The sequence below is a fragment of the Nasonia vitripennis genome, chromosome 3 (genome assembly GCF_009193385.2).
Source record: "Nasonia vitripennis strain AsymCx chromosome 3, Nvit_psr_1.1, whole genome shotgun sequence".
NCBI classification, from domain to species: Eukaryota; Metazoa; Arthropoda; class Insecta; order Hymenoptera; family Pteromalidae; genus Nasonia; species Nasonia vitripennis.
In genome coordinates, this window is record NC_045759.1 from 14,396,512 (window position 1) to 14,414,010 (window position 17,499).

The 17,499-nt window shown below is 46.4% G+C and overlaps 1 protein-coding gene across 35 annotated transcripts in view; it reads right to left on the bottom strand.

Annotated features, from left to right (window-relative positions):
- Window positions 1-17,499, bottom strand: part of LOC100118137 (heterogeneous nuclear ribonucleoprotein R) — a 48,641-nt gene that overhangs the window by 11,921 nt on the left and 19,221 nt on the right. For 14 of the 35 annotated variants that reach the window (XM_031927703.2, XM_032598470.1, XM_031927715.2 and 11 more), the window contains exons 1-5: window positions 6,900-7,759; window positions 4,808-5,196; window positions 4,498-4,605; window positions 4,237-4,413; window positions 855-990 (exon numbers count right to left, since the gene is read on the bottom strand). In XM_031927703.2, the coding sequence (XP_031783563.2) occupies window positions 855-990; window positions 4,237-4,413; window positions 4,498-4,605; window positions 4,808-5,196; window positions 6,900-7,119 (1,030 nt within the window). In that variant the 5' untranslated portion in view covers window positions 7,120-7,759. Of the gene's footprint in view, window positions 1-854; window positions 991-2,840; window positions 2,977-4,236; window positions 4,414-4,497; window positions 4,606-4,807; window positions 5,197-5,454; window positions 5,776-6,480; window positions 7,760-10,721; window positions 12,418-17,499 lie in introns of those variants that run through there. The other 21 variants (XM_031927701.2, XM_031927704.2, XM_031927705.2 and 18 more) reach the window with 14 other exon arrangements.

Here is a 17,499-nt window from a genome sequence, read left to right on the forward strand (position 1 = left end):
TAGCATGCACATAGTCTTTGAAAGAGAAAAATCTTGAGAAATAAAAATAAAAAAATAATAGACTGCTATCGAGAGATAAAAGAAAATAAATCACGTGCTAGGATCTTGAAATTTGTCTAATATAATTTTTTGATTTAATTGGAATCAGGTTTGGATCTATGTAAGTTCTCTTGAATCCTCTACTCCTTTGACCCTGGAACTTGCCTCAAGGATTTGTGCTTTTGTCAGTTGGGTATTTTTCCTCTCTGTATCCAGACTCTGGAGTATTCAGCATGCAGTAAGTTCCTCAATCATTCTCACATATATTCATTGATCTCCTAATTTTAGAATATTCATATTTCGATTTTACTACAGTATTTTGTTGTCTCACAAAAAAAAAAAGAAAAAGAAATTGTTTATTGTTGATTTACTGCATAAAATTGCAATAGGGTGTTATTATTTTTTAATGTTGAGAAAGCAGGAAATCTATTAATCAATCACAAAAAATTATTCAATAAACTCGCAGAGAGGTATACAGATGTGTTTAGTTAGTGACTGTATCGCCGTTTAATAAGAGAAAGTTAATTTTGCTGATGCAATAATGGCCAAATAGGAATTTTCACGAGTGTTCCACAAAGAGTTATTCGAAGGGCGGACTTTTTTTGGACTTTATCAAAGTTGTACCAGATTTCCAAATTCCATTCACACACTCAGTCGTTCTTCTTCGCATTCGCTCGATTCTGCTCATTCGCGCAAAAGTCAAACTTGTTTTTCTTCTTGTTCTTTTTCATAAGGAAATCAAATGAAAAAAAAAGAAAAAAAAATGGAAATCAACTTTCTTTTTGCCTGATTCTTAAGGGCGATTGTCAACTTACGTGCGTGCTTTGTAAATTCTTCGAACAAGTCATCTCGGTCTCGATTCTTTGGAATATTTCCCACAAACAAGCGGTGATTGTTATAAGATACGGTAACACCAATCTTTTTCCCTTTCCGAATCTCATAATCATTTAGCTGTAAGAATAATGTGGAAGGAGAGTGCCAATTAAGCTTGCCTTTTTTTGTGAAAAAAAAATGATCGTCGGCTTATATTGGCTGTGACTGACCGTGTGGGGAAAATTTTGTTTGTCTTTCGTTCTTTTTGTGTTTCTTTTCTTTGTATTTCTGTTCTAAACGCAATTTTTCAGTTTCTAAGTTCGTTTTTGCTTTTCTCTTTTCTCAAAAATTGACAAGTGACCTTCGAGGACACGAGAGGATTTCGCACATAGAGGAAGAGAAGTCGAAGGATCTTGATTAAACCAATTTGAAGGAAGCGGATGATGTGATGACATAAGGTTGTAGAATTTGCAGGGTGGGTGTGGGAGTGCCTGTCCGTTTCTTAGCGAGCCACACACGCCCCAACAGGTCCACGCAGGTCTCCCAGAACCCCCATGCTTTGAGGCTTAGTCATGAATTTTGATTGGTAAACCGAGTTTTTGTTTGTTCTCTTTTCTTGCATTTACGCTCTTCTCTTTCATCATATCAAGCAAGTTGTTGAAGCGACTGATATTACACGATTGATAATCAACTAATGAGTTTTTCAAATGACACCAGACATATCCCGAATCAAACCGATCATAGCTTGCTCTCATGGCAATACCAACGATTTCTTACAAAGGTACACCTAAGTTGCTTTATAAATATACCGTCTGGTGCGGTCTATATTATGTCGACCTTTAATCGTAATTAAAACTTTTCCTTATGAATTCTACAAGAGAGAACATATGAAACCTTTCGGCAAAACCGACTTAGTGTACGCGAATTATCACGACTTAAATACTAAAAATTATACAAGATTCTCTCACAAAAGCGCGCGTGCTCTCTCTCTCTCTCTCTCTCTCTCTTTCTCGCTTGCTTACTTACAGCCTTACTTAAGTTTAGCTATTATTTTCCCTTCCGTCACTCCTTTTGCTCCTCTTTTTTTCTAGCCCAGCAATCGTTAATAATCTATGAATAATTTCAGCCAACCGGCGAACACGTTTACACTGTCACAAATTTTCAAAATGCATTATAGCAAAATAGAATAGCCGTAGAAGGTCGCATACAATAGTGTTCAAAAGTTATAGCAGATCAAAAAGCAGTGAGAAATAAAAGAAATAAAAATTGCAGGCTTTAAGAAAGGAGGAACTGAGCGACGAAAATATTTATTCAATGTATATACTTCTAAATGCAGAGGAGAGCGGGAAGATCAAAGAAAGGCATACGTAAATAGAATAACCAAACTTCGTTTTTTTTAAACTTTGCAACACACGAGAGAATTATATGATAAATTCGGAAAGAGATAAATGTTATAATATGCGCTATAGAAAAAACAGCACATTACTGCTAACTGCTTATAAATTTTCGTTCATTGTACAAGTTGGTGAATTTGTACATTTTGTTTAAAATATATTCTATGCAACTCATAACTCAACCTAAATATGAGAGGAACAGAAGACTTGGACCAGAGAGGTGTTATTCTGTTCACTAATAAACCGAGAGGCAAGGAGACTGACCAAAAGTTTTTTTTTCTTTTTCCAGTAATGGTGATGAAGGCATCATGCAAACGCGAATCTCAGTCAGACCAATGATGGAAAGAAAGCATTCATTGATCAGACAAGATTCGTCCAACCATTCGCAGTCAACCATCTTCTTTTATCGATGCTCCATTTAACTAATGACGTAGTAATACATGACAAAATAGTTCTTGTAGCAATGATGCAGACCAACTCTACTTATAAGCTACCACTCTCTTATTGTTTACTGTAGTACAAAGGTAGTAAGAAGAGGCAGGTAGAGGTAGGTATTTAAGGTATAGGTAAGCACACGCCTCGAATTCACTTTACCTGTTAATTTACCAAACTCGTCCAAGATCTCCTCTTTGCCTTTTGACTTTGGTATGTTCCCCACGAAAAGTCGTAGATTAGGAACGCTAATGTTTACTTTCAGACTCTTGCCGGGTTTTATTTCGTAATTATCGAGCTGTGGGATGAAGAAAAAACACACACATGCCTAATTTTGTTTCAAATTAATAAAAAATAAAAAAAAATAATAAAAAAGAAAGAAATTTTGTGTCAAATAAGGTAAAAGAAAATTTTGTCCATTATTTTCTATCTTTTTTTCTTTTTGAAAAAAAAAAAAACAGAAAAATAACTGTCCGAAAGAGAAATAATAGAAATTTTGATTTGCCAAAACATCCTTGGATAGAAAATTAATTAAAAGAAGTAAATAAACATTGAAATAAAAATAACTAAAAAAAAATTGAATTATTATTTTTTTAGCATGGCGTGGATCTCCATTATAGCATGCGCTTTGTTACTCGAATCTTCACAAGATAGGAAACCGGCGTGTGCTCTGGCGTTAAATTTAACGCCAGTGCACTCCTGTAAATAAATCTTTTAGCCTAACCAATTTTTCACAAAATTTTGTTACAAAAATTGTCACTGTCCAATAAGATGTTAGACCAATTGAGTAAATATACCCCTAACCAATTAAATTGCCTGATCTTTTTATAATTTCATATATTTTGTCCAGGAAGGTTCTCCACTCCCAATTTTGCCCACTGAGCAAAGAGGAGAGCTGGAAAAGAAACTCATCCGTAGAACTCTGTTAATATTTTGCGTTGTTCAGATCTCCATAACACAACAAAAGAATGTTTGTTTCGGGATATACAAGTTGGATGTCAGTATGCGTATGTACTTGAATTATGAATAAAAATGGTCAGGGACATATAAATATAATAAAAAAAATCGCTTATGTGGATTGTTCGTTGATTTGTTTAGTTTTTTTTTAAGGCTTTAGTTATCTCATTTTTTGAGGATTTTTCAGGATTTTTTTTAAAACACATAACTACTATCACGTACAAAAAAAACATAACACTGAACAAGCCACATGTATGTGTATTGCACTTAACTAAAATGTTTAACATGAGAACATAAACGTAACATATATAATACGTAACAAAATTTCAAAGAGAAAACTGCAAATGCACTATAAAATGAAATGACAAGACTGATAAAATCAAGGAAATAAAAAATAAGAGTTAAACATTTTGATTAAGAGTAGGCCATGGTAGCAATAACAATTTTGTAACATTCTAAAAATTTTGTAAATAATAAACAAATAAAAAGATCCAATGAGTCCATAGCGGCATGGTAGTCAACTAATGGGAATGAGAAAAGATAAGATTGTACATGATACAAGGAGGACAGTTGTGTGTGTTACTAAAAGAGTTTATCATACCTCTCTGACAGCTTGTTGTGCAGCATCCCTGTTTGTAAATGTTATAAAGGCATATCCCCTGTTTGTACCCGTCATTGGATCCATCATTAACCTGAGATCCCAGATCTTGCCACACTTTTCAAAGAGAGGTATTAACTCATCTTCATACATGTCTTTTGGAATCTTGCCGCAGAATACCTTTGCGAAGGAAATCGTTTCAAAATATAGTAATCAATAAAGGTACATAGTATATCAATAACAATTGGTTCTCAAGAATCTTACTTCACAACCAGTGCCAGGTGTTGGTCCTTCCCAGTTTGGTGGTGGTCCTCCGTACTTTCTCTGTCCAGTGGTAACATCAAGAGGATAGCCAGTTCGTTCCAGTATCATCTAGAAAAGGCAAGATATTATCAGAAAGTGCCTCAATTGTAGGCTTCAGTAGACTTTTATACGTTCAGCAATATAATTGCTCTGCACTAGGTGAATTTTGATTTCAAAGCAAGAATATTCCATGACATATCCACATTGTCTGTTCATGCGTGTCTTTATCTACTTGCACATCTTGGTACTGCAGCTGTATATTGGAGCTTACCTTGATTTTATCTTCATCGGGTGCCTTGGGTGTTGTGCTGGTGTTGCCAGTTCCCTGGCCAGCACGGCTCTTCTGCCTGTAGGTCTTCATGACTCCGCACAAGTATGCTGATTTGTTGGACACATGCTCCAGATTTGACTCGAGGAACTGTGTGAGGACATTGAGTGCTCCATCAACGGGGAACTCCTTGAGTGCGTCCAAGGCTCTCTCGTCCAGGTCCACATGGGCCAGCTTTCCAGTCTTGTAGATCTCATCGAGTTTACCAGCGACTTTCTCATTTAGCCCATATTGTATGAGCTTTGAGTAGTCCTCTGTTCGCTCGACGTACTCCATCTCCTCCTTGGACTGTTTGTCCTCTGCTTTTATTTCCCCGTTCCCCTCTGCCATGTCTGCAAGGGAAAGAGAACAACAACCAGTTAATTGCTGTGCACGACATCAATTACACTCAATTGTGCATATCGCGAAATTCGATCATAATAGAGCAACTGAAGAGTCTAGTGAAAATTAGCCCATCGACGCGAATACCGTTTCAGAAAAAATTTGACAGCTCTTGGTACGACACCGCCTACAACGAGCGCACAAGGACGCTACTACCCTCGCGAAAACAAACACAACTCTATCTCTCTCTTTCTCTCTCACTCACTCACTCTCGGGCGTCGATCGATCCCCGCTGCAGCCGGCGGCGCACCTAACCTGCCAACATCCGCGCGAAAAACAAGAGAACCGCACCTATACGTTACACAGTAAGTACGTATATCTATATAATATATATCCAGAGGAGCAACGATAAATGCAGAGCGCGCTAGACGTGCGAGATAGCTGGGGAAAAGACACACGGGCGGTGCGCGATTACGAGACCAAAATATTTTCCCTCCCCCCACCACTTCCGCCGTTCGCGTCCTGTGCTATATAGACACCGCCGCCAGTGGAAAATGCACGGCACCGAGCAGACATATAGCTACTTTGCACAGCACACACACACACACACACACACACAGAGACGGCGTAAGTAGTCGAACCACTGACGGGACAGACGCCCACACAGTAGACGACGCGCGACTCCCTCCTATCTCTCTCTCTTCTCTCTCTCTCTCTCTCTCTCTCTCTCTCTCTCTCTCTCTCTCTCCTCTACACGCACATCCGTATAGCTATATATATATATATATATATATATATATATATATATATATATATAAGCGCATGCACTTTAGTCTGGGGCCCGTGTGTGAGTTCTCCTTCGAAGATATAATACGCCTGCGTGCAAAGAGGCGCGCGGGGCTATCGGCCGCGAGAGCCAGTGGGAAAGACAGAGATAGATTTCGCGAGGAATTCGCGAGAAAGGAAAGTGCAACGGACTGCGCCGCGAGCGCGCGATAAGAGAGGCGACAAGAAAGTCTGCCATGCGAGAGAGAGAGAGAGAGAGAGAGAGAGAGAGAGAGAGAGAGAGAGGGAGGGACAGAAAGAGAGCGAAGAGTCAAGAAGGAGAGAAAGAGAGAGAGAGAGAGACACGGAATAAAAAGGAGGCAACGGTCTAACAATAGCTCGGAGGCATCCGGCGAAGCATCGGAGTCGCCTCCTTCTATTCCGCGCGGTGAAAACCGGCCGGAAAACAAGGCTTTTCGCACTGAATGCACTTTTTCGCAGAGAGAAAAAATAACAATAGCTGCACTCGCGTCTAAACGTTTCTCACTGCCGACGACGACGACGACGATGATGACGACGACGATCCGACGGCCCGAGAAAATCGGAGTAACACAGCAGTAGCAGCAGGCGCGCCGAATGCACTACGTGTACCGCTGCGCTGCAGTCACTCGAGCGCGCAGATACACATACACACACACACACACACACATATATACACTCGCGCAAGCGTTCACGTCGTCGTCTCCATCTTGTGCGAATCTCCGGCGGCGGCGGCAACGCCGCGCGTTCCCTCCCTGCGTGCGCGCTCTGCGAGCCTTGCGTTTTCTTTCCTCTTTCGCTCGCTATGCTCTGCTTCTACACTCGCACACAAGGGGCTGCCTTTTTTTATTATCTAAGATTCTTTCGCTCTCTCTCTCTCTCTTCCTAGGTTACTAGATGAATAGGATACCTGCGTGTCCGTGTACTGTTTGTACGTGTGAGAGGCCGGTGTTTCGCGGGGAGGGGGGCAGCTGCTGCTGGAGAGACGAAAAGGCGCGCGCGCCGAAAATCCCTCGGCCTGCACTACTTATACAGAGCACGGCGGCACAGCACTGAGAGAGCCGAGCCGCTCTCTCGGCTTCGCAGCGCAGCAGCGGCGCTCTCGGCGCGCGCCAAAGTGGTGGGGGCATAAAAACACAGAGAGAGAGAGAGAGAGAGAGAGAGAGAGAGAGCTGCGCTCGAGGAAATGGCGACGCGCGAATACACGTACGTCTATCTAGACGTATACGTGTGTGTGTCTGTGTATGCGCGCGCGCGAGAGAGAGAGAGAGAGAGAGAGAGAGAGAGTGAGAGGGGAGGCGAAAAACGTGACCGAGGCGCGCACTTGGCCAACGTGTCTCCGGCAGAATGAAAGAGCGCGCTGCTGCTGCTGCGCACGACGACTGGTTGCTCGGCGGCGCGAGAGGGAGCGATTGGCGAATATAAACTACGGGGCTCGCGGAAAAGAGAGATGTACGAACGCCCTTTTGGAAATTTTGTGCATCTTATATATTTTTTTGCGAATTTTTTTTAATCCGAGTTGCGCTACCCTTTTCCTATACCTCTACAGATTTTTTTCGGGTGTATAGCGAGGGGTTCGATCGTAAGCGAGAAGGGGTCGTTGGAAAGGGGTGGCCCGCGTTTTTTGTCGATTGCATTTCGACGGAGCCATTTAATTGTATGTTATGATGCGCGATTATGAATGGACTGCACTGGCTGCTGCACGGGCTGGCCGATCCGTGCGGCTAGATTAGCGTGTATGATTGGAGGATCGGGTGCGGAGCGCGAATTTTAAATATATACGTATGCACGGTACGGGGGGGCCGGACAAAATTTTTCTGGACGTTGATAACTTGTTGCGCTTCAGCTCGGGCTTGTACTTCTATTCACTCGTTTTCATCTGCATCTCGCGAGTGTTAACGCACACAGATGCCATCGATTCCTATATCCGATTTCCATTAACCTGTCGGCGCTATTTTCACTGACGACGAGTGTCGAATCAAAATTTCAAATCGGCGAATAATTTACCGGCCTCGAAATCGCGCCACCGATATAATCTCCCGGCGACCTTTCGCGCAACAACAATCCACTATCAACCCCCCGTCGTCGGAGCAAAATCCTCTCGTCTAGCGAGTACCGCACACGTATTCGAACCGCTTTAATCTGGCGAGAAGGAAGACTCGAAAGATGAGAGACCCACCCATCCAGCAACGCGAAAAATAAGATGAAATAAAACGGAGCGCTAGAGAGAGAGAGAGAGAGAGAGAGAGAGAGAGAGAGAGAGCACGCGTCTTTCAGGCTCGAATCACGGGGACACAATGCGCATAATACAACAAATAAATCCCGAATTTAAATCTCATTCTTCGGCTCTTTCTCTCTCGTCCGAGCCGCGCACGAAATTCGCACAAGTGTGCACACACACAAGTGTATATACAGCACACGCGCACACAGACGTATAGGCAAAGAAGAAAGAGAAGGACAGAAAGAAAGAAAGAAGAAGAGGAGAAGGACTGAGTCTCGCGATATTCCGGCGGGCGCGACGCCCGATTGGCCAACACGCGCACACATACACACACATGCGCGCGCGCTCGAGACAAAAAAGACGACGGAGAGGCGTACAAAACAAAAAACAAGGAGAGAGAGAGAGCGCGAAGCTTGCAATATGCACTCGCGTCGAACAACGAACCGACGAGCTGCAGGAGAGAGGGACGCTTCTTTCTTTCTCTCTCTCTTTCTCTCTCTCTCTCTCTCTCTCTCTCTCTCTCTCTCTCGCTCGCTCGCTCGCCTCCCCTACTCTACTCTCTTTTTCCTTTCGCCTGGCCGTTCGCTCGCTCGTTCGTTAGCTTCGCCGGCTGCGATTCTCAACCTCGAGCCGACGTTCTCCCCCTTCCTTTCCGTCGCTGCATTTTTCGCTATTGCACATTACAGCGCGTGTGTATCGTCGCCCGGTGAAGATTTTTCGTCGCCGCGTTTTCTCCAACGATGGATCCTTCGATTTTACTGCCGACCCGTGAGCATCGCAGTTAGTTGCTACATCTACGCGAAACGCAAAAAAAAGAAGAAAAAAAAACGAAGCCGGTGCATCGCGGAATGCGCATCACTGGCGGTAAAAACTTGACAAGTTCACAACGGCGCTCTGCGCTGCGCTGCTGCAGCTGAAATGAAACGAGCTGCGGCGCTCGGACTCCTTTCAGGCGCAGCCTTTATGCCCATTATTACGCTCGTATGCAATTTTTCCCCTCGACGCTTTTCTTCTCCCCGCGGCCGTTGCAGTCGGCATTTACACAGGCATAGCCCTCCCCCCTATGGTATACGCTGTACTGTACGTGCATTTTCGAACGGCGGCTGATTTTTACTCAGTTTCCGAGGGCAGTGTACGCGCCGCACGCTCTTATGTGAAAAGGGGCGAGAGAGAGTGCAACGGTTTTTCTCGCGCGCGCGCGAGCGATGCATGCATCCAGCGAGGCAACAGTCGAAGGCCGCGCTATCTTCGGCAGACTTCGAAAATAGAAGCGCGTCGCCGTGCGCGAATACACTCATATACACAGAGATAAGACGGTGTGCGAGTGAAAGAGAGAGAGAGAGAGAGAGAGAGAGAGAGAGAGAGAGAGAGAGAGAAGCGGCGCAATAAAAGGAAGAGAAGGAGCGTCTAGCCGGAAAAGCCTTTTTCTACTGCTCGTGTTTTCGGCGAGTATAGCCGGCGAGACTCCCGCCACGGTGGCACATCGCGAGAGAGAGTGAGAGAGAGAGAGAGAGAGAGAGAGAGACGGACTCGAAAATATACGCGCGCGAACGATGCAAGTGTTATACCGGGTGTCCTGAAAAGCACAGCTGCGCATCGCTGCACTTCGCGAAGAGAATCATGAGATATCCGTCCCACGAGAGAAGACACGAGTTTTCAGTAGTAACAGACGAGATTGGTTGGAAAAGCCGGGAAAGCCGGCCGGCGAGATACTCTAGCCATAGCTATATACAGGGTGACTCGCACGTGGCGTCCTCGAGGCAGCTTCTCGGAAAGTCTCTCGACGCGTTTTAAAATAAAGCAAAGATACACACACATGCGGCGAGCTGAATATACGTTCGCAAATACATATAATATAAAACATCGGTGTCTCTGCGAACCGCAGGCGTCCTTCAAAAACTCGAAGCCCCACACGCCGGTTATGCTATGTAGGCATCGCAGAGAGCCGAACGCACGAGTGAAAGTCCGCGCACGCTGCAGTCTCCGCGCAAGCGGCTGCATCATGTACCAACGTTGCAACAAAAATGCATACACGCACGCGCGCGCGCGCCAACGGAATTCCCGGCATCGGACCGTCACATGTGCATGTCTGCATGTGTGTACTGTATAGGGAAGGGCTGCATCGACAAAGACGAGTATAGGGAGAGGGAGAGAGAGAGAAATAGAGAGAGAGAGAGAGAGAGAGAGAGAGAGAGAGAGAAAGAGAGAGAGAGAGAGAGAGAGAGAGAGAGAGATGCACGAGGGAACGCGCCGCGTGAATATACCTGTGGCGCTCGGATGCATACGTGTATGCAAGCGTTCGCGGTATTTTCGCGATAAGGCCGTATCGAGGGGCTTTAGGGGGCCGAAGATGCGTCCTACCTTACCGACTTGAATGACGTACAAATATTTTTTGTTAGAAGAGGTAAAGTAGGATGCATCCAAAGATATTGCGAAAAAAGCGCTGCATGGTTGAGAGATAAAAAAACACAAAGAAAAAAAAAAATAAAAAAAGTTTATTACTGAACCAACCGAGAGAACGTTGATGTCCTTTTCCTCCGCGCTGCACAGGCACGTCTGTCGCAGCGAGTGCGTCTCTCTCTCTCTCTCTCTCTCCCGAGTCCTTTCTCTCGTGGCTCGACGAGAGCAAGGTTCTTAGCGAACGACTTCCAACTGATGTATGAAAAATCCTCGTCTCTCGCACAAGTCAACGATGTGTCGAACAAAACAAGGAGAACTAAAAACAGTCTGTGGATTTGCGTGTCTCTCCGCGATAAGTATCAGAAGAGCGATAACACAATAATCTCGTGGATATAAGCGAGGGTCAATCAAGGCACCGCGCGACAGCGATGTCGCATGATTGTCAAAGCGCGCCCGCGCGCGCGCCTTCCCTGCTTTGTCTCTCTCTCGGCACACGTCGTTGCGTCCCCGCTGCACTTGTCGGACTGAGCTCCACTGGCTCCGTGCGAGTGCTGCCTCCTGCGCCGCGCGACAGCGACGCGCCACGAGATATCCTCTCCTCTCCGGCGCGCAGGTGCGAGTGTATCGTCGGGACTGCCGCGATAGATGGGAAAAGACGAAAATTAACGAGATGAGGGGAAAGAGAGAAAGAAAGATCGTTTACTATGCTGGTTCACGCACGATTATAACTGAGGCGTCGATCAACCGTGATGCACACTAACTAGCCCGGACTCAACCAACACTTTTTTGCCATCCGCCGGGCGGTGTATTGTCTTCTTCGTTGATCTTCTTCTTCTTCTTCTTCTTCTGGTCGATGTGCTGATGACGATGCGTTGTGTCTGAGTGTGCGGGCGCAGCAGCTCTCCCACGATGCACTAACAACGGCGACCGCTCAAAAAGAGAGCAAAATTTCGACGACGCTACTGTAGGCACTCGCGAATCGCGCACAATTTTGCTGATCGTATAACTGTTTTTCTTTTTGTTTTATTTTTGCTCGAGCACTTTTTATCAATGTTGATGATGATGATGATGATGACGATGTTGATCTAACGTCGAATTTCGAGGATCCAACTTATGTGTTCCCTTCTCACGGCTCGCCGTCTCGTCGTGTTGTTGTCGTTGTTGTTGTCGTTGAAAATTTACACGAGGGAATAGTAGGAGGAGAGGAGGACGAGGAGGATGGTGTGTGGGTAGGTAGGGGGAGTGTGTTTGCTACTGCTGCTGCTGCTGCTGCTGCTGCTGCTGGTCTTCCCTCGTTGGCGTTGCGTTTCCACTTCTGGTCTGTGTTATGTATGTACTAACAAACGCCGAAAATGCTCACTTGCGCGGGTCACTCTCACGCGTGTTGATTTTTTTAACAAACAAAACAGAAACACAACAAGGTAGTTAAAAATTAAAAAAAAATAATAATTTCAACAGTCCGTCGCGCGGTTGGCTTGCTGATGTTGTCTTCCTTGGCTTCTTTTGAATACTTTGCACTGTATTGTTGTTGTTGCACGTTGTTGTTTCCGACAGAGCGCGCGAAAACTCGAAGAGAGATAACGTCGAACGAGTGAGGGAGAGAGAGTGAGTGTGCGGTGTATGTGTGTGTTTTTGGAATACGGAGAGATGCGCGCTCCGTTTTTTCGAACAGGGTGTAAAAGGTGCGGTAATGATGATGATGATGATGATGATGATGATGATGAGAGGTAGAAAAATTTAACCGCCAGGTTGTGGTGCAGCCGCGCGGCGGTTCGTGCCTACATAGCCGTGATGCATAAATTGGACTGGCGCGACTGGCGAGACTCGGCGAGCGCTGCACCGCCGTGAAGAGAAGCAGAGGAGGGAGAAAGAGCCAGAAAGCGAGAGAGAGAGAGAGAGAGAGAGAGAGAGAGAGAGAGAGAGAGAGAGAATACGCGCCGACAGCGCCGCCAAGCGAGAGCTCTGTCTCTTTCTTTCTCTCTTGCTCGCTTATGCCGTCCTTAGCAGCGCTCTCTCGCCGTCTCTCCTCTTTCGCGCTGCCGCCGCGCAAACCAGTTTGCAATCTCTCTCTCTCTCTCTCCCTCTGGCTTTCTTCCGTCTCTCCGCTTCGCGCTTTTTCGAGAGAGAGAGAGAGAGAGGAGAGGGCTCCGCCTCGATTCGCGCGCAGGAGCGTAATACGAGATATTCCCCGCTCGCCTCTCCTTCGTTCCCTGATTCTCGCTCTGTACTTTATATAAGTAGGCTGTGCGCAGATCTGTATGTTTCTAGGAGAATTTCGCTACAATAGTGTAGCAAGTATCGCAAAATTCGAATTTCCAAAATAAGTACACGCGGATCTCGAGTCGCTCGAACATTAGAAATAGCAGCAGCCGAGGCACACAGGTTCAAAATTGTTGTCTCGAGAGGCCCCCACCCCCGGCGTCGTCGTCGGCGGAGCCCTTCCCCTTCCCCCTTAGACACGCCGTATATACTCGAGACGTTCCCTGCGTGCAGCAGCGGCGAATGGTCTAGCCGGGCTATCCTGGACTTTATCTACTAATTCGCATAGAGAACGAGAGGACGGACCTGTGTGCATCTGTGTGCGCCTATACAGCATAGTATAAAGAATAGATCGGGGCCCCCCGGGCTCGCTGGGATGCTTTTAAAATTTTAAATGCCGGGTCGATTCTTTTTTTTCTATTCTTTTTTTGGAGCGTCAGGAGAGCAGATTGGAATTCGAGATTGGTATCGGCGGTCGAGGGGGTTAATTAACGCTGGGAGGTAGGTTCTGCCGAGTTTTTGGAAATTATTATTTATCTCATGTCTAAATTCTCTTGAAAAATTGTCGAGTGACCGCACGCTCTTACACGCACACACACACGGGCGCAGCATCAGGAGCAGCGGCAGCAATAGCAGCAGGAACACCTGAATCCCACCCCAGTGTACGGGGAGTAACAAGAGCGCGAAAACGCACAGACCTGCGCGTCGTCTTTCAGTATATGGGTGTATATACATACGCACACAGGAAAGAGAGAAACGGAGGGCGAGAAAGGAGAATACACACGGGGTCCCCGGAAATTTTTGCAAAGGGCCCACGAGAAATTTTTCGCAAAGGGGAGAGAAAGAGCGAGCGAGAGGCCGGCAGCAGATCCTGGGATTCGCAAAAACGGAAGAAGAGAGAGAAGGAGAGAGGACGAAGAAGAGACCTTGAGCGCGCGCAGTTCGAGAGACGGAGAGACGGATGGAGGAGAGAGGGGGAGAGCCGAGAGTTCGTGAACCTTTGCGCGGCGGCGGCGGCGGCGGCGACGGCGAGCGCGATTAACCGAGAGAAGGAGCCGGGAAAGAGAGAGGGGGGGGGGAGGCGCAGAAATCGAGTCTGTCTGTCTCTCTCCCTTCCTCCCCCTCTTGACGCCCCCTTGATTCTTCTCTCTCTCTCTCTCTCTCTCTCTCTATACGCTGTACTGCTGCTGCTGCTTGTGTATGTACTCGAAGCCTACGTTTAAGCCCTAATGTGTGTACTTCGTTGTATTAGCCTGTCGATTTTCTATATGCAGATTCGAGTTTTCCATCGATCCCGCCCGTTAGTCGCCTCGTCATGGAAGCCTTCGAGTGTCTCTGCGAAGAAGGACTGGACTTTCGATGTATAGGAAGCGTTTGTATGCACAAGTGGCTGCACGAGTGAATAAATATATCGATAACGGTGCGAGCGAAGAAGTTCGCGAATCGGAATCGTTTTTTTCGCCGTGCGCGAAAATCCAGTTCGATCCGGCGAAAACCGGTGAGCCGTACGTGGGTTCAACAGGGGTTGCGTCCCGTATGGCTAATATGCATAAAAAAGGGCCCGCGTCTTCTTGCAACCTGCAGAAAAATTGCCATAGACAAATGATTTTCAATACGTACAGTTTTCCCACACAGAAGAGTTTGGAGAAAAAAAAATAAATAAATAAAACCGCTCGTCCCACATTTCCCCGGTCAGCTGCATCAAACGGCCCAAAACAGCCAAAACAAACTCGCGCAAAAACAACAGCGCAATCCATCTCCCGCACACAAATAAAAAGCTTCTCTCTCTCGCTTTCGCATCGAATTCTCACCGAGCCGTGAATGAATCCATATTCGCCGGCTGCAATTGTCGCTCGTTCTATATGCTCTCTCCATCCTCCTCTCTTTGGCTTCGTTTTCCTTGTTGTTTTTTTTCTGCTCGTCGGGCATATATCGATGATAGCCCGGACTGCGCATGTGAAAATACGCGCGCGAGGAGATAGCAACAGGTTCTTTGCACTCTGCGGGCGGCAACGGCGACGAGCTGCTGCTCGATTTTTTGCCGGGGCCCGGCGTAAATAAATTTTACGCGAGGGATTTTAGTCGAGCGGCGATACGCCGAGTGGGTTAGAAGAGGGGAGAGAGGAGAGAGCGTGTCATCGAACTTGCGCTTTGCTTCGATTTTCGCCGGCGGATGTGCATTGGTCGCTGGAATGTCGGGCGATTGTTTGTTCTACCTTCTCTCTTTCTGCGGGAAAATTGTGCGTTTGTGAGGTAACAGTACTTATTTAAGGATGAATGTTTTTGAAATTGAAATTTATGTCTTGCCTAACTTAAAAAAAATGTCTACTTGAAAAAAATTGCATCAAACAAAGCATTGTTTATACAATGTTGGAGCCTACTATTACAAAGGTCAAACTTCAAACCGTAATTGCCTTTTATCACACATCAATGCAAAATCTCGTTACAACTCAAAACTAGTTCCTATACCTAATCTCCAAACAATCAATTATCCACTACGAAATCAAAAAGAAACCCTCGACTCAAAAGGCGTCGACGTCGGGCCGATCGATCGATTCTCCCATAAACAGCACTTGGCCGCTTATAGCGCAACCCAAACAACAACAGCGTCGAAAGACGTCGGCCTCTGTATATAGCTATATATATATATATATATATACACACACACAGCTACTATTTGCTACTTGTTGTGCTTCGAGGCGCGAAAAGCTACTCGTTTGGTATTTAATTAATGCTCTCAGCATAACCGAGCGACTTTGCTCGTATACACTTCGGAGCTGCACATAAAACGGCGCTAATTAATGCGTAGGATTTTTAAAACTATTCCTACTGCTCGCACGATATCCGTCGCGACAGAAAATGTACACACTCTCCGCGCTGTTGCGCTCGATAAAGACGTTCGCGGAAAGTAACGCACTGATACACTGCAGAATTCGCTCGAGAAAAAAAAGCCGGCGCAAGGAGAGTATCTATGCGTTCGATAAAAAAAAATGTATCGAGCCTCGTTATCATTCTCATTATTTTCGCACTATCTTATCGGCGACGCGTGTATAATGACGCGAATTCCTAAAACTTTCGACTCTTATCTGGTGTGTATAAATTCAAAACGACGATTCAGTTCTCGTCACTTTTTTTTTGTTCTCCTAAAGCTATAGAAAAAATCGTTTCACCGACCATCAGCACACCTGTCACACCCTCGAGCGCCTGCAGCCGAAGGAAAGGAAGAAAATATCAATGCCCTTCCCTGCGCGCAAAAGAAGTATATAAGTAATCCCTGACAAAAGCAATCCCTGCGGCGCAGGGCGAAAGAAAGGGTATAGATATTGTTGTGACAAGACCGAGCCTGAACGTTGCGCGATTCGAACACCAAGAATCGCGCATAGCGACCTTAGCAACGAGATCAACGACGTCGCGGGTGTTGTTGTTTATGTTTAGTCTGGTTCTGTCAGCTGTTGAGAAGTCAGTTGTGACTGCGATTTACGTTCGAATAAAGAGTCCGAGTTCAAGAGTGATTTTCTATAAATAACGTGTTGTTATTTTTATTACCCGGACCCGATCATAACAATATATATAGTAGCCACGGCTGGGTAAAAAAGTCTCGAGATTGCCGCGAGCGCAGTCGAGAAAGAGAGGATTATCGATCAGTGCAAACATGTAGGCGTATACAGAAAACGCCGACTGCGCTGCACCCCCGAAAAGCGCGACGACCTAAGCCAAGCGTCTCTGACTAGAGCAGGACTGATGTGTTATATATACTACAGACGCTCGCGTCTACACAGAGTACAGAGAGAGAGGGACTCGAGACGGGTAGGCAGACAGACACGGTCACCGAAATCGAGCGCGCATGTGTGCTGCGAGTGGTCTAGGTCCGGGCCGGTCGGCCTAGAGCATGAAGAACGAGAGACAGCGAGAGAAAGAACAAAAGCGAAGCCGTCGGCGGTGACGGCGGAGGAGTATATAGGCACAGGCCCCCGAGATTCCTTTCGATTTCTACGCTCCTTTTTCACAGCATCTCTCGCGAGCGCTGTACACTATACGCAGCGGCGGCATCGGAACGGGGATATCGGAGGGAGAGAGAGAGAGAGAGAGAGAGAGAGAGGAGAGAGCGGAACTCGAGCAGGCTGCAGCAGACGGCGCGCGAGGGAGAGAGCGAGTTCGTTCGCATCGAAGGATGTCGGCGAGAGGGGAAGAGAGCCTATAGTATAGTCTCTCTCTCTCTCTCTCTCTCTCTCTCTCTCTCTCTCTTTCTCGTCGGAGGAACGAAATGAGAAAAGAACGGTTATTTGCGAGAGAGGTGGAGGCGGCTGCTGCTGCCGAGGCACAAAAATAAATCGAGCCGACGACGAAGACGACGAAGACCACGACGGCGAAGGAATGAACAAGGTCGAGAACGAGGCGAGAGCGCAGGCCGCTGCAAGGCCAGAAATTACAAGAGAGAGAGAGAGAGAGAGAGAGAGAGAGAGAGAGAGCAAGAGACCGATCCCACGCCGCGAGCGACTCGCCCTCTATATGCAACTCTGTCTCTCTGCGCGCGCGCGCGCGCTCTGTCGCCGTCTTCCTCCTCCTCCTCCTCCTCCTCGTCTTTTTTCTCTTTCTCGCACAGCAGCTCGCGCGCGTGCGGATTTCGGAT